The sequence below is a fragment of the Scyliorhinus torazame genome, chromosome 2 (assembly GCF_047496885.1).
Source record: "Scyliorhinus torazame isolate Kashiwa2021f chromosome 2, sScyTor2.1, whole genome shotgun sequence".
Classification (NCBI taxonomy): domain Eukaryota; kingdom Metazoa; phylum Chordata; class Chondrichthyes; order Carcharhiniformes; family Scyliorhinidae; genus Scyliorhinus; species Scyliorhinus torazame.
The window spans coordinates 200005253-200027829 of record NC_092708.1 but is presented as its reverse complement, the minus strand read 5'-3'; the positions used below and the strand labels follow the sequence as shown (position 1 = coordinate 200027829).

The 22577-nt window shown below is 52.8% G+C and overlaps 1 protein-coding gene across 2 annotated transcripts in view; it reads right to left on the bottom strand.

The window, feature by feature from the left end:
- Positions 1 to 299: 299 nt before the first annotated feature.
- lrrc3 (leucine rich repeat containing 3) overlaps positions 300 to 22577 on the bottom strand; it is a 54956-nt gene continuing 32678 nt past the window's right edge. For both annotated transcript variants that reach the window (XM_072482571.1, XM_072482562.1), the window contains exon 2: positions 300 to 1377. In XM_072482571.1, the coding sequence (XP_072338672.1) occupies positions 490 to 1275 (786 nt within the window). In that variant the 5' untranslated portion in view covers positions 1276 to 1377 and the 3' untranslated portion in view covers positions 300 to 489. The remainder of the gene's footprint in view (positions 1378 to 22577) is intronic.

Here is a 22577-nt window from a genome sequence, read left to right as displayed (position 1 = left end):
CACCCCTTACCCCCTTGTCTGTAACTGCCCTCCGACACACAACCCCCCCCAACTCCTGAGCGTGAACAGACCCCCCTCCCCCACTGTCCTGACTGCAGGCAGATCTCAGTTGCTCCCTGATCTCCCCCTGCCCTCTCACCCATCGACCCATTCTCCACCCTGTTTAAAAATCTCAGGCCCCCAGCCTTCCTGGATTTTTGAGGCATTTCCCCTTGGTCCTATCGGTTTGACATGGATTGGAGCCTGAGGCTTAGGAAGAAACCAAAACGTTTTATCTTCTACCAAAGTCACCGCAGTCATTTGTTCTGACAGCTTTATTAGGAACCTCAACGCACAAAAAAAATCATAAAAAAAAGTCAAAGAGCATACAATCTCTAATTAGCAAACGAGGCACTTGTGGCCGAGCCAGGAGAGTTGCTGACTCATCCAGTATTTAAGGTTGAATAGGTGTCATACAACGGGGTTGGAGGGGGGGGGGCACAATTCACCTCACAGTACAGTACTAATTGTGTCAAACTCCTTGGTGATTTGTGTGCTGGGGAGGGACTTAAGGTACTCGAGGTGTCGCCTGGCATCTTCCTGATTCTGTCGCACATAGTACACAATGTAGGAGATGACCATGGTAAACCAGCCAAACATGGTGATGAACATGGCGACGTCAGTTGTCTTCTGGTGGATGTTGCAGAAGTTGATACCTGAATCGAGGATCTGGATGAGTGGTTTGCCTGCGTACTCGTCCTGCACCGAAGAATGGCAGATTAAGTCGTTGACCGTCTCCGGGTCAAGGGTCAGCTCCTTGATGATCTGCTGCAATGTACATTCACAGTGCCACGGGTTGTTCGCAAGTCGAATCTTTGCTTTAATTTTACCGAAGGCCTCTTTTGGCACACTCTGGATCTTATTGCTTGACAGGTCAAGCATCTTGAGGCTCTCAGGGATTCCTTTGAATGCTCCAATATCTATGGACTCAATGGCGTTTTTGGATAAATCCAGTTCCTTGAGTAGGTAGAGGTCCTTGAAGGCATTGTTGGGTATTTTGGTTATCCTGTTGGAGTTGAGATGCAAGGACACGGTATCAGCTGGCAGGTCCTTGGGGATTTCTTTCAGGTTCTTGCCAGCGCAGTGCACAAACTTCCCATTCTTATCGAAGCACTGGCAGCTTCTGGGGCACGAGGTGGTGGCCGCGTGCAGCAAAGAGAAGAGCAGCAGAAGACTACCCAAGGCCATGGACTGTGCAATCTTGAACCGGAGCCATGTCAAGCTGCGCTGGTACATGGTGAGGATGTCTCAGTGCCACCCATTAGAGGAGCTTGTTCATTGCAACAGCAGCCAATTCACTCAAGGGTCAACTTCAAGCAGCAGCATTCACCCTGTGGACTAAAGGAAAGCAATAGAATGGTGAGAAGAAATATTACCCTGATGGTCATTCCCATTTTGCATCGAATGACAGCATATTTTTAGAACAGAAGCAGATATACCGGCCTAGTCTAATGTTTAACCTCCACATGAGCTTCCTCCCACCTTATGTCATCCCATCCTATCCGCATCTTTTCCCAGTCTTGTATCTAACCTCCATTAAATGCATGCATGTTATTCATTTGGAGGTCTTGTGGTGCAGTGGGTAGCGGCCCTGACTCTGAGCCAGAAGCTCTGGGTTCAAGACCTACCCCAGGACTTGAAGGTGCGTTCATCAATGCGGCCAAACAGCTTGAATATCAGGCCATAAATCCTTCCAAACATGTCAATGGTTGCCGATAGGAGCAGAAGAGACTGCTGGTCAGCCATACCCAGATTTTGTAATCGGACAGAGAATCCCTTTTCATGGTGGAATCGGGGGTGGCGCCTATTGTCAGATGCTCTGTCCCCTCCAAAACGGCATCATCGAGGAGCACGCCGCACGCCGTTCAGAACATTACCTGATGGCCCTCCCCCGAATCTACGCCCCTTATGGGCCGAGTTCCCGACCGCATGGTTGACTCATGGACCAGGATTCTCCAGTCGCCAACGCCAAAATCGTGTTCGGCGATCGACCGGAGAATACCCATTTCCGACCAAATTGGGGGCAGCACCACTTTCACGATGGTTCGGCCCCGACAAAGCGCCCCCTCACAGAGTACGCTGCGTGCCATATCGACGGCCTCAGGACGGTGCCGGAGGCCCACTCCAGATGCTCCGCCCCCAACCGGCCGAGTTCCCGATGGCGTGGGTCTCTCATGGTCTCACCCATCGGGAACTCGGCGTGGCGGCTGCGGACTCAGTCCAGCGCCGCCACAGTTGGGGGAGGGCCGATCTGGGGACAGGGGGAATTTGTCAGTGGCTGGGGGCACTGTTGGGGGTGGTCCGGGGCTCGCGAGCCGGCTAAAGGGGCTCCATTTTCCGTGGCTCGACTGTTAGCACCCTAACCGGTCAGAGGATGGGTGCTGGGGCCGTGCCAATTTTCCTCACGACAAATGCCACAAATCTTCTGGACATAGCCCCAAAAGTGTAGAATCCAGCCCATGATATTACTTTGAAGCAAAACAAAAGGCAAAAGTTGGGATCCTCCCCTACCCGGCGGGGCGGGGGGTCCCGGCGGGATGGAGTGGCGTGAACCACTCCGGCGTCGAGCCGCCCCAACAGTGCGGATTTCTCCGCACCTTTAGGGGCCAAGCCCTCACCTTGAGGGGCTAGCCCCGCACTGGTGTGGTTGGCGCGCCGCCAGCCGGCGTGAAAGGCCTTTGGGGCCACGCCAGTCATCCCTGCGCATGTGCGGGGGGGGGGGGGGGGGGGGGTGTCTTACGCGTCGGCCATCGCGGAGGCTGTGGCCGAGGCGGAAGGAAAAGAGTGCTCCCACGGCACAGGCCCGCCTGCGGATCGTTGGCCCCGATTGCGGGCCAGGCCACCGTGGGGGGCACCCCCCGGGGCCAGATCGACCCACGACCCCCCCCCAGGACCCCGGAGCCCTCCCGCGCCGCCAGTCCCGCCGGTAAGGTAGGTGGTTTGATTCATGTCGGCGGGACTGACATGACAGCAGCGGTACTTCGGCCCATCGCGGGCCGGAGAATCACCGGGGGCGGGGGCAGGATTCACGCCGCCTCCCGGTGATTCTCCGACCCGGCGGGTAGGGGAGGTATTAGAACAGGTAACCAAAAGCTTAGTTCAAGGGGAAGGTTTTATTGAGCAAGAAGAGGGAGGTAGAGAGGTTTAGGGATGGAATTCCAGGGAAAAAAATCCTTCCTCTTGCCATTTGAATGCTGCCTAAGCTAAATTACCAAGGAGAATAAAACACGTCAGCAGTGAGTTACACACTGATGATTCAATCTTAAAAACCAATAGAGTAAAACTCAAGAGATTTATGAGCGTCAGCAGAATTGTGATCAAATTACTGACTTAAAATTACTGCTCAGCCTTTCTCATCCTTCACAGTGCCACATCAGAGCTTAAAATACATTTTTCTTGGCTGGAAATTGCATCAACTCCATGGAAATTCCCTCAACTGTTGTTTTCTATTACATATGTTCAAGTCCTAAAGTCCTGCTTTCTGCCAAAGAAATAATGGGCACAATGTACCGGCCACGTTGTGCCCAAAAAGCAGCGGGCAGCGGCGGAACGTGACCAGTAAATGACAGGAGACCCTGCTCCCAGGATCTACCCAGCTCGCCAAGCCTTGCCTTGCGAGAAGTTACGATTGGAAGCCGCCCATTGTGGGGGCCAGGATCACTTTTTGGCAAATCTGCATATTAGAGCGAGACAGCTAGTTTCACTCTAATATGCAGTTCCCTGAGGCAACCGAGGTATTGGTATCTATCCCCTTTGTCTCGGAGACCTTGGGCAAGCACTGTTGAGTGCTGGTCTCCACAAACAGGGACCAAACAGAACGGCACTCGTGGGGGTCTCCCAGGGGATTGGAGGGCCCAGATGCATACCCTCTGGGCAGGGTGGTACCCTGGCACTGCAGGTGCCAGATGGGCACCTTGGCAGTACCATTCTGGCACCTTGGCAGTGCCACCTGGGTGCCAGCCTGGTACTGCTGAGGTGCCTGGGTGGCACTGCCTAGGTGTCCCGCTGGCATTTATTGCATGGTGGTGAACAGGCAGGGGATGCCCTGCCTTGTGTGTGTGTGCAAGGGGGGGGGGGGGCTGGTGAGGAGATGGACCATGCAGAAGGCCATTCGGGCCATTGAGTCTGCACTGATCCTCTGAAAGGGCACCCTATCTCGGCCCACACCCACGCCCTATCCCTGTAAACCACATAACCTATACATCTTTGGACACTAAGGGGCAATTTAGCTTGGCCAATCCACCTAACCTGCATATCTTTAGACTGTGGGAGGAAACTGGAGCACCTGGAGGAAACCGCAGACACAGGAAGAATGTGCAAACTCCACAGTTACCCAAGGCTGGATCTGAATCCGGGTCCCTGGCACTGTGAGGCAGCAGTGCTAACTATTGTGCCACCCTTCCTTCCTACCCACCCTTTATTAAAAAAATGGCACACCCACTCCTGCCTGCCTGGCCATGCCATGTATATGATGGGCAGCATATTATTGGGGACAATTGGCTTCTTAAGGAGGTCAATTGACACATAATTATTTATTTAAACATGATGGGCGGGCTGCCAATTTTGCCGTTTGCCCATTTACAGTGTTGTGGATGCGAGCATTTATTTATTTGAAGTTTGTCGACAGCACCGGGTCAATCAAACTGGTTTTTAATATGTGAGAGCAGCTGCAGCCAATAACTGTCACCTAGATGTGTCGATGTTGAATCTTCCACTAAGGGCTTCTCTAATTAAACTTGTAATTCTGTTCTGCGAGACTTACTAAACCCAGGAAAGAGGAAGAAGCCTTCATTTTATTTCAGCGCAATTGAGCCGAGTTGATGTCTATGTTTGATTTAGTCATTTCCTTTGAGGTAACAGAGACTCAAAGCACATTGTGGGCAAAAAGACAAGAGGTTTAGTGTGGCCTGCATTTCCCTGAGTGTTATCGAAATCGATCCTTACAATGTGATTTGATGCGCCATGTGTGAGGAAAATAATCAGTCACGGCAGCAACATTGCACTTTGAGAGTGCGTTCAGCTTGTTTGCTATTGATTAGGCTGTAATTAGATATTAAGGAGATGTTAACACTGGATCAACTGAACAAAAGTTTAGTCTAAGAGATGGGTTCTGGCGACATCTTAGAAGAGAGGTAGAAATGGAGGGATCAAGAGGGGAGATTCCTGAGCTTATTATTTCGGAATTCAACTATATTGGTTGCAGCGATTGATTGTAATGGCAGCGATTTTGCATCAGTTATACCCGCAAGTAGCCAGCGAATCTGTTTTTGTGGCATTGGTTGGAATGCTGAATAGTCACGTGAGCCCCACGTGAAAAGGAAGACACAGTGGGTGGAATTTTCTGTCCCTTCCCACAGGCGGGATCTTCCACTTCCACCAAGGGCGAGCCCCCCTTAAATAAATTTAGAGTACCCAATTATTTTTTTTCCCAATTAAGGAGCAATTTAGTGTGGCCAATCCACCTATCCTCCACATCTTTGGGTTGCGGGGGTGAGACCCACACAGACAGGGGGAGAATATGTAAAATCCACACAGACAGTGACCCGGGGCCAAGATCAAACCTGGATCTTCGGCGCCGTGAGGCAGCAATGTTAACCATACCGCCCTTGGTGAATTTAGTTGATGTATAAATATTGGCCAGGACTCTGGAGCGAGCAGCCCTGTTCATTGTTAGAATAATGCCACGGGGCCTTTTACATTGGCTTGAGAGGACAGACAACACCTTGATTTTATGTCTCATCTGAAAGATAGTACTCAGACAGTGCTGCGCTCCTTCAGTACGGCACTGGTGTATAGTTCTAGATTCTGTGCTCAAGTGGGGTTTGAACTGCAAAATCTCTCGATTCAGAGATAAGAGTGCTCTTACTGTTGGCTTACACTTATATAGTTGTCACTGCGCTGCCTTGGTAACACTGCACTGTCGCCTTCCAGTCCTGTCCCAATTTTAGACCTCCTCACCTCAGTTTTCTGATTCGGGACTGATCGGGATAGCAAGCTGACGCACAAAATAATCTTCACACTCTGTAGAGGTGTTGGACTGCAACAAACTTAAAAACACCGAGGCAGACCCAGAATCATACCAGCAAGAATTGGTAATATCTCGGATGCAGTGCGTGCTTTTAGCGCACATCTGCAACGAATAGAGACTTCCCAATTTTATTAAACAATAATGAAGGGAAATAATACTTCCAACCCATCAGCCTGGGTTACACAGACTCAATTCGCAAAGGTTTTCTAACCCACTATTATTTTCTGAAATTACACAGAATGTTACATTACTGAAACAGGCTATTCACGTCAAGTTGTGTATGGCTCCGTGTTTGTACTCAACACAAGCCTCCTCCCACCTTAATTTAACTCCCCGTATCATTGTATCCTGGGAGCTGATGTGGTGCAGTGGATAGTGTCCCTGCCTCTGAGCCAGAAGCCCCAGCTTCGAGTCCCACCCCAGGACTTAGTGGCCAAGGAAAGTGTATTCATTTAGAGTACCCAATTCATTTTTCCCAATTAAGGGGCAATTTAGCGTGGCCAATCCACCTAGCCTGCACATCCTTAGGTTGTGGGGGCGAAACCCACGCAAACACGGACAGTGACCCAGAGCCGGGATCGAACCTGGAACCTCGGCGCCGTGAGACTGCAGTGCTAACCACTGCGCCACCGTGCTGCCCTCGAAAGTGTATTCATAATGCAGCCAGTCAGGTTGAGTGTGTCAACTTGCAAATCCTTCCAAGCACAGCAATGGCTGGCGGTAAGAGTGGGAGAGACTCCTGTCAGTCATGCTTGATATGGAGTGGCATCCCTGAAGCTATAAGCCCCTGGCGACAGACTAGCGGCCTGCTCTGGGAATTACTCTCTATGGAAACAGATGGAAGTCTGCCTTAGTGTGCCACTAGGTGCAGGAAGAGAATTGGAATTACTACATCCTCCTTTTTACTTTTCCCTCATGTTTATTTAGCTTGCCTTAAATGTGTCTATGTTATTCACCTCACCTACTCCATAAAGTAGTAAGATCTACATTCTAACCACTGTCTAGGTAAGGATACGTTTGTCTTAAAGTCATTATTGGATCTAATAGTAACAATCTTCATTATATGGCTCCTAGAAAAGTCCCGTCCAACGTCTCAAGGATAGGTTAGGGAAGCTTCTAAACGATTGCAACATGCCCATGTGCTCCAAGGACAGTTGAAAGTTTGGTCCAAATTCGACCCAGTGGGTAGTACTCTCTCACCTCTGCATCAGGGTCCAAATCCTGCTCCAAAAACATGATCCAAGCTGACATTTTCAGCGCATTCCTGAAGAAGCGTCGGAGCTGCCATCTTTCGGATGAGGATTTTCAACCGAGTCAGTCCTCTCGGGCGAGCATACATATTGCACTATTTCAAAGAAGGAACGGGGAAGCTCAGCTGATCGTTATGCCTCAAGCAGCAAAAACAGATTATCTGGTCTTTATCACGTCGCTGCTTGCGGGATCTTGCTGTGCATAAATTGGCTGCTGTGTTACCGTACAACAGTGATTATACTTCAGAAAATGCTTCATTGGCTGTCAAGTGCTGAAGTAATGAAAAGGGACTATAGATTTGCAAATATTTTCTAAACATGACACCCTGGCTAATGGAATCCTCGGTCCGCACAATAAGCAGAGTTGGAAACAGAGGGTGGAATGTCCCAGTCCCATCACCAACAGGAAGCATGGCAGACAGGGGAACCTCATTTGGCGTGTTCCCAACATCGGTACAAACTGTCGGAATTCTGTTCTTGTGATTTTAACGGCGGGTTGAAAGTGAGGTCAAGCTTCCCAACAAACAATATCGGGATGCCATTGTGTGTGCATTAGCCAGTCAAGCATGCCTGGCAAAGGCCACCTCGCCCGAATCAAGCTCCCCTGTCAAACTAAGTTCCCCACCAGTTGAAAACATAAAGATTCAGGCCGTAATTTATCAGCTCACGGGTTTCCCGGCGATGAGGAGTGCAGCCAAGGCTGGGAGTGGGTGACATAAGGTGAAAGGGTGGAGTTGAAGGAGAGCCAAGGGGAAAAGGAAAGGAAGCTGTCTAGGTGCCCGTTGCACCCTCAACCCCATGAGGTAACAGCGGGGTGGGGGTGGACCTCCTGCTCACCCCCAACCATCAGATTTGCTACTTTACTGGATGAATAATGAGTGAGCCAGATAGTGTGAGATCGCACACGTGCAACCACCCCCCACCCCCACCCCCCCCCACCCTCCGCCCCCACCACCACCACCCAGGGGGCATCATTCCCACTTCCCCGCCAGCCACCACCTTAGACTTCAGTGCAAAAGATTCTGCGCAGAGATTGGGGCGGTAGTTATTTTACATGGTGCCCCATAGTCATAAGCACATTCTCTTTACGTATAATAGTAATAATCTTTATTAGTGTCACAAGTAGGCTTTTTAAAAAATAAATTTAGAGCACCCAATTCATTTTTCCCAATTAAGGGGCAATTTAGTGTGGCCAATCCACCTACCCTGCACATCTTTGGGTTGTGGGGACGAAACCCACGCAAACAGGGGAGAATGTGCAAACTCCACATGGACAGTGACCCAGAGCCGGGATTGAACCTGGGACCTCGGCGCCGTGAGGCAGCAGTGCTAATCACTACGCGACCGTGCTGCCCTGCAAGTAGGCTTACATTAACACTGCAATGAAGTTACTGTGAAAAGCCTCTAGTCGCCACATTCCGGCACCTGTTCAGGTACACTGAGGGACAATGTCCAATTGTTCCGAATGTCCAATTCACCTAACAGCACGTCTTTCGGGACTTGTGGGAGGAAACCCACGCAGACACAGGGAGAATGGGTAGATTCCGCACAGCCAGTGACCCAAGCCGGGAATCGAACCTGGGACCCTGGTGCTGTGAAGCAACAGTGCTAACCACTGTGCTACCATGCCACCCTCATAAAGGTCACAGCTCATCTCCTAATGATGAAGGATCAGGTTAAAGCTCAATCAGGCTCAGCCGTGACACCGTTGACTTTCGTACAGCATAACCCGTGCTGACAGAAGATGGACGACCATGGATGAAGTTCCAGATGTGCCGAAAAGCTGCTGAGGCTGGAACTCAATTGAGTATTTCAAAGCTGAGACCAACAGAATATTGTAGGGCAAGTTAAAGGTGATGGAATCTGGAAGGAGCTGAGTTACGGAACAGGCTGAAGGGGCTGAATGGCCTTCTGCTGTTTCTGTGACAGCTCATAGTGTGGCAAGGATCAGGGACCTTCAAGAGTGGAGGGGATTTTTTTTTGGATGCGGAGATGTCAATGTGTTTTAAATTTGCTTCTTTGGGCTGTTACTTTGTGCAGTTTAAAAATAATAATCTGAAATATTTTTTTAAAATTCCCAATTCAAAATGTGACAGAAATGTGGCTTGAAGTGATGCTGCAATTTAAAGTGGCAGGCACTAGCAGGAGTACAGAGGGTACATTAACAGCACACTCTAAGCCACCTTTCTTCACAGAGGCACTGAATGAGTGCCAATCTACAGTGAGTCGTGAACAGTTGCTTAGCAATCTCATAATGGACCATTCCCTGATGCTCAGATTGGAAAATTGAGGTTGTTTAATGGGCTGAGACTAGTTAGTAAATCAGGAATTAAACTCACAGCTCACCATGTAGTGCACACTGCGAGACATATGCTGGACCACGACACTCAACAGGATGCAAGAATACAGAGCTGATTAGAACTCCTGTTGCAACGTAACCTGCATCCATCGCATCACACTCAGTCGCAAAGACCGAGGGGGCAGGAATTATTTTCTTTGTCTATGTTTTTTTTGGATGCCCTCGCTAGTGCGGTGACTTCTGTGAGGGAAGCTCGAGTCCAATTGATGCCCTCGGCATCTTGCGGTGATGCCCAGAAACCCGTTAACTTCAATGGGACTGCAGGAAGGGAGAGAGAGCAGTTTACATTAGAAAGCAGCACTGGGTGCCCTCAGGACAGCCCAAAGCACTTTCTAGCCAGTGAAGAGCTTTTGAAATGCAGCCACTGTTGTAATGCAGAAAAGATGGCGGCCAATTTGTGCACAGCAAAATCCCACATGTTAACGCCCAAAAATCTGGGCCGGGATTCTCCGAGCCTCCACGCCGAAATGCCGCTCGGTGCATGGGCGGAGAATGGGGCCTCAGACCCGCGATTGGGTCCGACGCCGGGACGCGATTCTCCGGCGACCGGAGAATCGGCGGCAGTTGCACGCGCCGCTGGTCGGGGGTTGTTGAAAGAGGCCTCTGCGGTGGTTCTTCGCGGTCAACAGGCCGAGTTCCCGCTGGCATGGTTCACGTGCTTCCGGTGGGAGCTCGGCGTCACAGCTGCGGTGGCCGTCCTGGTGGGGAGGCGGGGGGATCAGTCTCTGGGGGGGTGGGGCCTCCACGACAGCCAGGCCCGCAATCGGGGGCCACCGATCAGCGGGCGCGCACGATCTGGTGGGAGCCTACCTTCCTCCGTACCAGCCTGCTGTGTGGCTCCGCCATGTTGCGCAGTGCCGGCGCGGAAGCGGCCGCCAAGCGCATGCGCGGACCCGCGGCCGGCAGTGCAGGGCCGCGTACGGCAGTGCGGAGCACTCCGGCACCCTGCTGGCTCCCTGTGGGCTACAGAATCGCTGGGCCAAGAAGCCCTTTGACGCAGGCATGAAACACTCCGGTGTTTACGCTGGCATCAACACTTAGCCGCGTTGTTTTTCTTTTCCTCAGTGAGGTGGGTTGAGTGATAAAATGGTTGTCCAGGACTTTTTAAACAGTGATGCTGAGAGATGAACGGAACGAGTCAAAGTTTACAGTGAGGCACGCAATGTTGCTTAGCGATCTTACGATAGCTCATTCCCTGGTGTTAAGATTAGCTAATTTGTGTGAAATGTATTCCCTTGATGGAGGCGTTAGCCATTTTGTCTTGAAGACCTGCTTAAGCAGGGGGCGGGGGGGGGGGGGGTGGGGGGGGGGGGGGGGGCAACTGTGATATGACTGGGGACAAAAAGGAATTTCTGTCTTGTGTTCAGACTGTCATTGCAGCTGCAATCTCATTTTGAACAGCACTTTGAAAAAAATAGCTCATTTTACCCGCGTTTCTTTTCCCATACCGCTGATTTAACCAGCAGAGGAAATAGTTTCCCTTTTTCTCTACCCTATTAAAACCTTTAATCATCTTGAACATCTCAATCCCAAGAGCCCCTTCGCCCTCTCTGCTCATTGAAAGGCAAGCACTGTCCTAATAATTTAACTCTTTTAACTCTGAAAGGCAGGTTTCAGCCTTTGTGAAAGTCATAAGCCAAACATCAATGATCTCAATCAGATCCTGATGCCATTGCAAAGCGTCTGCACCTAGGTCAGAACCCAGTGCTGGATTCACCATGGAAACCTTGCGACGAGAAACCAGGAGGCATCCCAGAAGAAGCTTAGTCCTTTTCCCCAGTTGTGCTAAAGGTTTCACTTCTGCACCCCCGCTCCCTGATTGCCTGAAGAACCACCCTCCCTGGTTCACTTACCCATTCCACCCACCCAGACTGACTTTACCATCGGTCCCTGGCAACAAGCTCCTGCTGGAAGTGTTCTCCCTCGCTCCATCATTTAACTCCAGATTTGGGAGGGGTCTAGCCTTGTATATCAAAATGAGCTAAATTGGTTTAAGCCTAACACCCTTCACCCTCCTTCCCCCATTTTACACTCAGGACTATTACCTTCAGGAAAAGATATTCAGGCAGACTGTAATATGGGTGTCTGTTTTGCTATTGCTCAGTTTCTGATCCACTGATCTTCTTTCCCTCCTAGCACCCCTGCCCCCCCACCATCACCTCCAAATACCCACCCCACCCCTCCGCAGATATCATTGCAAAGCTGCTGTGGCTCAGGTAATGTTGGATTCAGGGTCAGTTCATAGAGTCGTAGAATCTCAACAATACAGAGAGAAGCCATTCCGCCCATCAAGTCCTTGACAGTTCTCTCAAGAGCAATCCAGTCAGACCCAAATGCCCGCTCTAACCTCGTAGCTCTGCAAGTCCATTTCCTTCAAGTGCACGTCCAATTACCTTTTGAAGTCTTTGTCCACCTCTGCTTCTCGCACCCATAGTAGGGGCAACGTCCGGATCATCACCACTCGCTGCGTAAGAAGCACTTCCTGATATTCCCTCTTGCCCAAATCTTAGCTCAGTGTCCCTTCATCCTCATGGTATCAGCTAATGGAACCTTGTCTTTGTCTGGCCTATCTAAACCTGCCATAATCTTGCATACCTCTATTAAATCTCCCCATAGCCCTCTTTGTTCAAGGATAACAGCTTCTCCAACCTAACCTTGGAGCGAAAATCCTTCATAGCTGAAATCATTCTAGTTAATCTGTGCGTTCTCTCAAGGACTCCCACGTCCTTCCTAAAGTGATTCACTGACTTATAGAACCGTACAATAATGACAGCTGGTTCTTTTGAAGAACGACACCAATGTCCCCAGCTCTTCCTTAAATATAAACAGACAATGCTGGAAAAACTAGGCAGGTCTGACAGCACCTGTGGTGAGAGAAACAGAGTTAACAGGCGGGATATTCTGCCGCTCCCGCCCGCCCCTCCCCCGCCATTGGCTGGCGGTGGGATCTTCCAGTCCTGCCGATGTCAATGAGGTTTCCCTCCATCGCATGCTCTGCTGTTTGGGAACCCATGACGGGGGTCTCTGTCAGTGGGACCAGAGATCCCACTGGTGGCAACAGCTGGGAAAACCTGCCCAGTGTTTTGAGCCCAACGTGACTCTTCCTCGGTCTGAATATTCAAATTAATCTGTTCAAAGGGAAGGAATATAAGATCAAAAGATTTTGGAGCATTTAAGGGAAATTGGGGAGCAGGCAGGAATGTTCAGGGGCAGGATTCTTCGACCCCCCGCAGGGACGGAGAATCGCCGGGGACGGCGTGAATCCCGCCGGCTGCCGAATTCTCCAGCGCCGGGGTTTTGGCGTGGATGGGAATTGCGCCACGCCAGTCGGCGGACACTGGCAGTGCCCCCCCCCCCCCCCACCCCCGGTGATTCTCCGGCCCGCAATGGGCCGAGCGCCTGCCTGTTTTCGGCCAGCCCTGCCGGCGTAAATTAGACCTGGTACTTACCGGCGGGACCTGGCTCTGCGGGCGGCCTCCAGGGTCCTCGGGGGGGCACGAGGGATCTGTCCCCGGGGAGTGCCCCCACGGTTGCCTGGCCCGCGATCGGTGCCCACCGATCCGCAGGCGGGCCTGTGCCGTAGGGGCACTCTTTCCCTCCGCACCGGCTGCTGTGGACCTCCGCCATGGCCGGTGCGGAGACGAACCCCGCTGCGCATGCACTGGGATGAAGCCAGCACACGCTGGTGCTCCCGCGCATGTGCCAACTCGTGCCAGCCGGCGGAGACCCTTTGGCACCGGTTGGCGCAGCGCCAAACCCGCCGGCGCCGGCCTAACCCCTGAAGGTGCGGAGGATTCCGTACCCTCCGGGGGCCTGACGCCGGAGTGGTTGACACCACTCCTCGGCGCCAGGACCGCCCGCCCCGCCGGGTAGGGGAGAATCCCGCCCCAGATGTTGATTGATGGGCAGCCATAACCTTATTGAATCGTGGAGCAGTCTTGTGGGGTCACGCGACTCCTGCTTTTCTTTCGTGTGTTATGGAGCCAGATTTGGTCACAATACAAAAAAAAATTACTGTGGATGCTGGAATCTGAAGCTTTGACAAGGAGTCACCTGGGGCAAAATTCTCCCCCAACGGCGCGATGTCCGCCGCTGGCGCCAAAAACGGTGCCAATCAGACGGGCATCGCGCCGGCCCAAAGGTGCGGAATGCTCCGCATCTTTGGCGGCCTAGCCCCAACATTGAGGGGCTAGGCCGGCGCCGGAGGGATTTCCGTCCCGCCAGCTGGCGGAAATGGTGTTTGTTGCCCCGCCAGCTGGCGCGGAAATGCGGCGCATGCGCGGGAGCGTCAGCGGCCGCTGTCAGTTTCCCGGCGCATGTGCGGGAGCGTCAGCGGCCGCTGTCAGTTTCCCGCGCATGCGCAGTGGGGAGAGTCTCTTCCGCCTCTGCCATGGTGGAGGCCGTGGCGGAGGCGGAAGGGAAAGAGTGCCCCCACGGCACAGGCCCGCCTGCCCGCGGTTCGGTGGGCCCCGATCGCGGGCCAGGCCACCGTGGGGGCACCCCCCGGGGTCAGATCGCCCCGCGCCCCCCCCCAGGACCCCGGAGCCCGCCCATGCCGCCTGGTCTCGCCGGTAAATACCAGGTTTGATTTACGCCGGCTGGACAGGCAATTTCTGGGCGGGACTTCGGCCCATCCGGGCCGGAGAATCCAGCGGGGGGTCCCGCCAACCGGCGCGGCCCAATTCCCGCCCCCGCCCAATCTCCGGTACCGGAGACTTCGGCGGGGACGGGATTCACGGCGGCCAACGGCCATTCTCCAACCCGGCGGGGGGTCGGAGAATGACACCCCTGGACACCAAACGTTAGCTCTTTTCTGTCCCTGGAGATACTGCCAGACCTGTTGAGATTTTCCAACATTTTCTCTTTTGGTTTGGTCACAATACTCCAGATGAGGCCGAACCAGTATTTTGTAACGGTTCAATATAATTGTACTCCGTTGCCTCTTTAATGAAGCCAAAGGTCACTGACAGGATTCTCCATTGGTGGACACCAAAATCACGAAAGACGATTGGGCGGAGAATATGTTCCAATGCCCAAATCGTGGTGACCGCTGATTTGAAGCCAAATCGCAATTCTCCATCACCTCGACAGCGGCGTTAATTGTGGTCCGGAATACACCGTATTTGCGTATCTTTAGCGGGCCTGACGCTGTATTCTCCGGCGCCTTTGCGATTCTCCGCCTCCGATGGGCCGAATTCCCGACGGCGCTTGTGCTTATAAAAATCGTGATACCGGTGACATGGCTGATGAGGGAAAGAGAGGAGGTAGGACACAGAGAGGCGCAACCGTGGACTGCCAGGCCGGACACTGGCTGGGTTGGTTAGGGTGAGGGGGGGGGGGGGGGGGTGTCCTGCCAGGACCAGGGAGGGGAGGAATGATGAGGGAACAGGCTGAGTGGCCGGGATGCTCCACCCCCCTCCCCTCACGGGACTGGAGCGATGTCCAGCCATGGACTGCCATTGCCTCGGGCCACAAGGCAGGCATCTTGCTGTGCACCCCACTGACCACCCACCTTGGCCGTATGAGTGACACCGGCCGTATGGGTACTCCATCCCCACCACTCACGCACCCCACCCTCCGCCATACTCCCCCCCGCCCCTCCCAACCCGGCCACTGGCATTAGGCGGCCGACACAGGGCAACGCCCACTGGGGTCACCTGGCAGGGGCTGCGGAGTATACCGCTGGCAAGGGCAGTGCCAGCCAATAGTACCCCTGGCATCAGGTACAGGCGCCAGGGCCAGAGGCCCTCAAGATGTCGGGCACCAACGGGGCCAGGGGTACAGGGATGGGGGGGCGGGGTGGGGGAAGATATGCGGGGTCAGAGTCTGCAGTTCAATCCGGGGCCACCATGTAGCCCGTTGGACCTGGTTGGGCGCGATGCTAACATGTCGGCCTTTCACCCCCTGCAGACAATGGATATTGGAAATGAACCAACAATGGTGGCCTTCCTGCTCATCGTCGCAGCCCTGGGGATGCCCTGCAGCCGTACGAGCTGCTGTTGATCGAGGAGCATGCCCCAGAGGGACAGAAGGCAACTGCCCAGGAAGGAGAGCCAGCCGCCCAACAGGCTGAGGAGGAAGAGGCGGCGCATGAGGCCTCGTGTGTACTGGCAGCGTCTGTAATTCAAGGATCTGCCGGACCGGGCATGCTGTCGAAGACTCCGGCTCAGCAGAGTGACAGTGCGACATATCTGCAAGGTGATGGGACACCTGGCACTGTGGGGCTATGGGAGAGGACACCCACTCCCGGTGGCCGACAAGGTGATAGTCACCTTGAACATTTACGCCACTGTGTCCTTCCAGGTGCCGAGAGGGGACCTCATAGAGCTCGGTGCACAGGTGCATCCGTGCTGTCACAGAGACCCTATATAGGCCCAAGCGGCTCAATGCATCCATTTTAATGTGGACCGAGCCCACCAGGATGCCGGGGCAGTGGGATGCGCCACTATCACCTACATGCCCCGTGTCCAGAGGGTGATCGACGGGATGCATTTTGCCCTGCGAGCACCTGCAGCTGACAGGCAGTTCGACATCAACCGAAAGGGGAGGGGTAGCCGAGGCCACCCACAACGTCCACCCATCCCCCTTCCCCTCCCCACACACCCCCGCGCCCCCTCTCTGGCCAGCCCAGATCAACCCACCCCTCACACCCATCTGACAGAGCACTGAGGCAGGTTGTAATAGTGGTAACAGGTGTTTAATGTGACAATGTATATACAGGTTTGTACCCGAGACCCTAGAACTAAACTGTGCCCTGTACCCATACCAACTTAACTGGTGTCTAACTTTCTGGCCTTACGGGCCCTAACACTACGTCTTGGTGGGTCTGCAGATGGTACAGCCGAAGTGGACAATGGCCTGCTGTGATTCCTGCCCTGCGACCTGCCGCCTTCTGGGGTGACCAGGCCTGGATGGGCCCGGCTGCTGCTCAGGTGTCCCAGGTGGCTTTGTACTGCCCTGTTCTACCCGCTGCCAACCAGATGCGCCAGGGACTGGAGGGGGTGAGTCCGAGGTGCTGTGGTGTTCCAGTCACCGGCACGGGTCCCATCACCTCCTCCTCCCTTGGCGTGCCCGATGGCCCCTGGGCTACTCCGTTGGATGGGGTGCAAGCGGAGCTATCCCCTGAGGCTCCACCGCCACTTGGCGCTGCCAGTCTTGGAGGCCCGCTCTGGTCTCGACCAGGGTCCGCATGCTCGCAGCTATGGAGCACAGGAAGTGGACCATCTCCCTCTGGGACTGCGCCACATCACCCATTGACTGTGCCTCCATCTTCTGGGTCTGTGTCACATCAGCCAGTGACTGTGCCATCTCCCTCTAGGACTTGGCCACCTCGCTCTGTGCCTGTGCCACGTCAGCGAGCGCCTGGGCAATGCCGCTGACATTCCCAGACATTGCCTGCTGTGACAGGGCCACGCTCAGGCGTGCCGCTGAGATTTCCAGGTGGCTCTCACACTTGGTTGCCTGTTGGACTCCTCTGACTGCACCTGCCGGTGCTGGATGCTCGCCGCCAACCCCCCACCCAGTCCCTGGGTCTGTGACTGACTCGCCACAATCAATGGGACTGTCCGTTCCAGAAGCCCGAAACCTGTCTGGCCGGCAGCTAGTTCTTGGGGTCGGCCTGCCCTCTCACCATCCCCTCCCTCGAGTGTTCCTACTTCCACATGCTGTACCGGATCACCTGTGTGGTGAGCACCAGGGAGTGTCTCAGGAGCTTCTTCACGAAAGTGCCTAACCGAGATGGGTGTCTCTGGGATGGTGGAGGGTGTTGGAAACAGCTGTGATGGGAAATCTGTATCACCCTCAGACGCGAGCTCTGGGGTGTCTTAGGTCGGGAGCTGCTCTCGCTGTCAGTGCTTGGCTCACGGGCTCACGGGGGGGGGGGGGGGCTCCAGCTGTGGCACTCGCTGTGGGCGGGGGACACCAGATGGAACCGCCACTTAACCAGCAGGTCCTGCAAGATTTAAGACAGGACGCATGATTAGACTGTGGGCCGGGGGGGTGGAATGTGGGCGATGAGGGTGAGGATGTGGGTGAGGGTGGTGTAGGGGTGAAGGTGTGGGTGGTGGTAAAGGTGGTGTGGGGGTGAGGGTGGTGTGGGGTGGTGTTAGAGGGGGGTATTGATATACGTGTCATGAGAAACCGCAACTCACTTCCTCGTCTGGGGCTGAACTCCCCCCCGGTGACTTCCCTTTCCTCTGGGCCGCCAAACACGTCGTGCACTTTTTTACAGCACTGCTGGCCAGTCCAGATAGTGTTGCCCACAGCACTGACCGCCTCTGCCATCTGCGCCCAGGCACGATGAATGGCAGCGGCTGGAAGCTTCCTTCCCGGGTCGGGGTACAGGGTCATCCGCCTCTCCTCCACCATGTCCAGGACGGTCTCTAGCTCGGCGGCGGTGAAGCGTGGTGACGCTGTCGGGAAACCCCAGGGCTGCCAGCAAAACGGAGAATCCCGACGGCGGAGAATTCAGCCCTTGGTCTCAGAAATGGAGAATCCAGTCCCCCATGTGCCTTTCCACCTTCAAAGAACTCTCTCTCTATTGCTGCACTCCTTTCAAAATTGTAAAACTATATTTTCACTTTTCCTTCATCCTACCAAAATGTACCGCTTCACACTTGTTGGCAATAAATTTCTTCTGCTGGGTCCTTCTGAACTACTGCTTTCCTCGCTGTTCACCATATTAACCAACAGATTGCAATGGAGCAGAGTCGTTTATATATATTATGATGAGAAAAATGAAACAAGGTGAGTGCATTATTTGGGAGTGATAGTAGATTATTATCATTGCGGAGCTGAGTGTGACGATGATACTGTGTGTGTATGTGTCTGTGTGTGTATGTGTCTGCACATGTGTAACTGTGGACATATGTCTGTACATATATGATGGGCACGATTCAGCAGACTCAAGTTAAAGTTCGCCGAATGGCACGTTTGGCGGGGTGTATCTCGGCAGCTGCAGCACCAGGAAACATCCCACTTTCCAAAGGCACTTTGCTGTTTTTTTGGCCTCGGGGGGTGTTTACCCCCGTCATGGCTGCACTTCGGAGTGATTTCCTGCTGGCGAGCTGCGGATTGGGGTGCCATTTTGTCCGGCAACCAAGATCTCCTCCCACCTTCAGGCCCCACCCAATGCTCTTTTGATCCCCTCATCCCCCAACTTTGGGGAGGCCCCCAGGAACCCCACTCACCCCCCTTTACCTGGTAATATCCCCTTTGGACCTAACCCCTGGCAGTGCCAACCTGGCACCAACCCCTGGCAGTGCCAACCTGGCACCTGGGCATGTTGACACTGCCGGCTTGGGGGCCTGGCAGTACCCCAAGCCCCCTGGAAGTGCCTGGGCAGCCCTGCCAGGGTGCCTGAGTGACAGTGACAGGGTACCAGGTTGGCAGTGCTAAGGTGACCGGGTGCCAGCGAAGTGCCAGGGTGTCACCCTGCTCTAACCCCAATCACCCAGGGATCTCCATTGGACTGGGAGACACCTCCCAGATTCCCTTATGACTGGTCCATGATTGTGTGGTCCAGTACGAACCAGCGCCTTGATGAGGTTCCCAGGAGCGGCCGCTGAGTCCCGGGCGCCAGGTGAATCCTGCGTCCGGATATTTGAATGAACCGTAAGGCTGATTTAAATATTCAGATATGGATCCCGGCCAGCGAGGGCAAGATCCAGATCACATCGGGCGGAGCGAGTTAGGTGACTTGCGTCAGGTTTCACAGCCGGCACGGAGCCCGATTTGGGGCTCGCGTTCAATTCACCCGTTGTGCCCAGATCTGCACCAGGCGCAAAGGGGTCACTGAATCTCGCCTGATATGTCTGTATGTGTCTTTATGTGCATATTTGTGCATGAGCATTTTTGCGCACGCTTATGTTTGTATATGTATGTGTTTTTGAAGAGCGTTTACTTATATGCATATGTGGTTGAGTGTGTGTGTGTGCACGTGTAAGTGGTTATGTCTGTATATAGTTGTGTTTGTGTGTGTGTGGGCATTGCTGTATATATGGTTGTGTCCTTATGTGCATGGTTATACGTGCACTTGCGTGTGTTGGAGACACAACCCCAGACAATTAAACTTCAATTTAGTTCCCATCTCTGTCACATCTCCAATGCTACAGAGAAATAAACGAAGACGCAAGGCTGTACACAAGGGATGGCAATGAACTGATGACCCTCGTTGCCTGGTTACCAGCTACGTATTTCAAAGGGTTTATTGGATTTCCATCGCCACCGCCCCCCCCCCCCCCCCCACCAGCTGACTAGGGAGAAAGATCTATTTCCATTTCCACCATGCATTGAATACAGAGATGTTACTGCAGACGTATCTGCTACACTGTGTTTACTGCAGAGGAGACTCTGCTGTACAGACCTCGGGAATTAGAGACAAGGGATTAGTAGCTATAACAATGGAGAATTGGACTCTTAAGATCCGGAACGGCTGAGAATTGAATCCTAATCTCAACAGGCCTCAGATCTTTGTGTGTGTTTATATTACCTCTGAGATAACCAAAGCCACAGATCCGGGAGGAATAGGTACAGGACTCAGTCAAGGGGCGAACAACACCAAGATCTCTGTCAACTTTTACACTCATACCTGCCCTTGGTTATGACAAGTAAAAGACTGCATTTATATAGCACCTATCGCAATCCCAAAGCATGCCTTTTACTGTCAAGGAGATACTTTTGAAGTGCAGCCACTGTTTTAATGCAAGAAACTTGGCAGCTATTTGGGCAGAGCAGGCCCCCACAAAGCGCAAGTGTGATTATGACTAGACAATGTGCTGGTTGAGGAAGAAATACTGCCATCAGATCTTTTTATGTCCACCTGAGAAGGCAAAGGACGCCTCCGTTTAACATCTTCACCTCCAGCACTGCAACTCTCCCTCAGCACTGCACTGCCTAGATTCTGAGTTCAACACTCCAGAGTGGTTTTTGGACCCATGACCTTCAGATGCAAGAATATGGCTCAGAGAGCCCCAGTGTCATAATAACTGATCATAATGGCGAGGAGTCCTGGAAGAGAAAATAAAGACACACCCTGGGCGGGATTATCCGGCCTCCCAGCTGCCTGTTTTTCAGCGAGATTTTCTGGTCCCACTGCTGTCAATGGGAATTCCCATTGAAGCCATCCCACACCACTGGGAAACCCAGAGTGGGGTAAGCTGCTGGCAGGACCAGAGAATCCCGCTGTCAGTGAACGGCTGGAGAATTTCAGCCCCTGTGTCTGCATAGCCCTGTGAATGTTGATTAGAATCTTCGGACAGTTTCTCTTTCTGTCTATCATATTGGGGTTTATTTGCCCATTTAGACACCAAACAATGGTCACGGTGCCAATGAACTACATTCATTTGTCTTGTGGGATCATATGGTGCCTATATTTGTGCGGATATGGTATGGTGTGTGTGTATGCATCTCCAAAGTGACTCAGAAAGCTGCTAACACTACTGTTTCTGATCTTCCACTCAGCCAGTGATCTGCAACACAAGAAGTCACAAACAGCCTGGCTCGGATGGCATTGATTCAGCCACAGTGCTGTATAATGTGCTGTTGGCCTAGGTTCTGAAATAGCGATCAATCATCTTCTTCCTTTACAGAAAACGGCACTAAAACTCATACCTTTTGGAAGTGGCCCCTGTGAAGTGTGACACCAAGGTCAGGATTTTGCAGCCCTGCCACGGTGTGTCTCCGCTTGGGGATGCGGGGCCAGTTAAATTGCCATTTACTTCAGCAGAACCATAAGTCCCATCGGGTGCGAGAGGCCATAAACTCCTGGCCTAAGTGCCAGATCTTCACGGAGTTGGGCCAACTCTAGCGGCCTTTACAAATAATGGGTGGGTCTGGATTCTGGGACGCTGACCCCTCATTCCCTGCACCAGCAATTTTTGCTAGCATGTATTAACGGTGCCTTTAGTACCCTGCACTCCCTGGCGCAGCTGGTTCCATTGTAGGGATTGGGCATTTCATAATAAGGTAATCTGAACTGTGTCAACAGAAACAGGTCCAGACATCTGTTTTTCTAGCTGGCCTTATAATAAATGCTTGGCTGAGCTCCAAGACTTATAAACACATTGGCTTAGCAGGGATCTTGTTTTCAGAGGCTGAATGGAGAGTTTTCCATGATTGATTAAAATCTTTACGAGGTTATAATAAGTTATTATTTCTTCAAACTTTTGCTTTCAATGTTTATATGTTCATTTGGACAAGATTTAGTGGTGTGAAATGAGGTAAACCTTTTGTTATTGACACTATAATGCCTTTGCTTGATTGACACTTTCATCGGGTTATAAGAGGAACAGTGGTTTTTCAAAGCAAATCTTTGAATGGGTGTTTTTTTAGACTTGTTAATGTTATTGTATAGCTCATTGGTTCAATAATTCATATTGGCTGAATGGACATTGAGGATGCAAGGGGCCAAGGAAGGGGCATGGTGGCATGGATGGATTGGGGAAGCATGGAAATGTCATGGGGCAGCAGGGTAGTTAGCACTGCTGCCTCACAGCGCCAAGCATCCGCGTTCAAATCTGGCCTTGCGTGACTGTGTGAAGTTTGCCCATTCTTCCCATGTCTGTGTAAGTTTCCTCCGGGTGTTCTGGTTTTCTCCCACAAACCAAAGATGTGCAGTTTATATGGATTGGCCATGATCAATGCGTGGAGGTTATGGGGATAGGGTGGGGGTGTGGGCCTGGGCTCTTCCGGAGGGTTATGCTGACTCGATGGGCCAAATGATCTCTTTCTGCACTGTAAAGATTCTGTGGATTCTATGTAGGGTGAGGGCTAGCCCCTAACAGCCTTAATACAACTGGGACGAAGCCACAAAGAACCAAGGTGTGTCTTCTAACCAGCCCATCCCGGCACTCACCAGCCTCTGTGGCTGCATGTGAACTGCGTCAGGAGTCGTCTGGCTTGT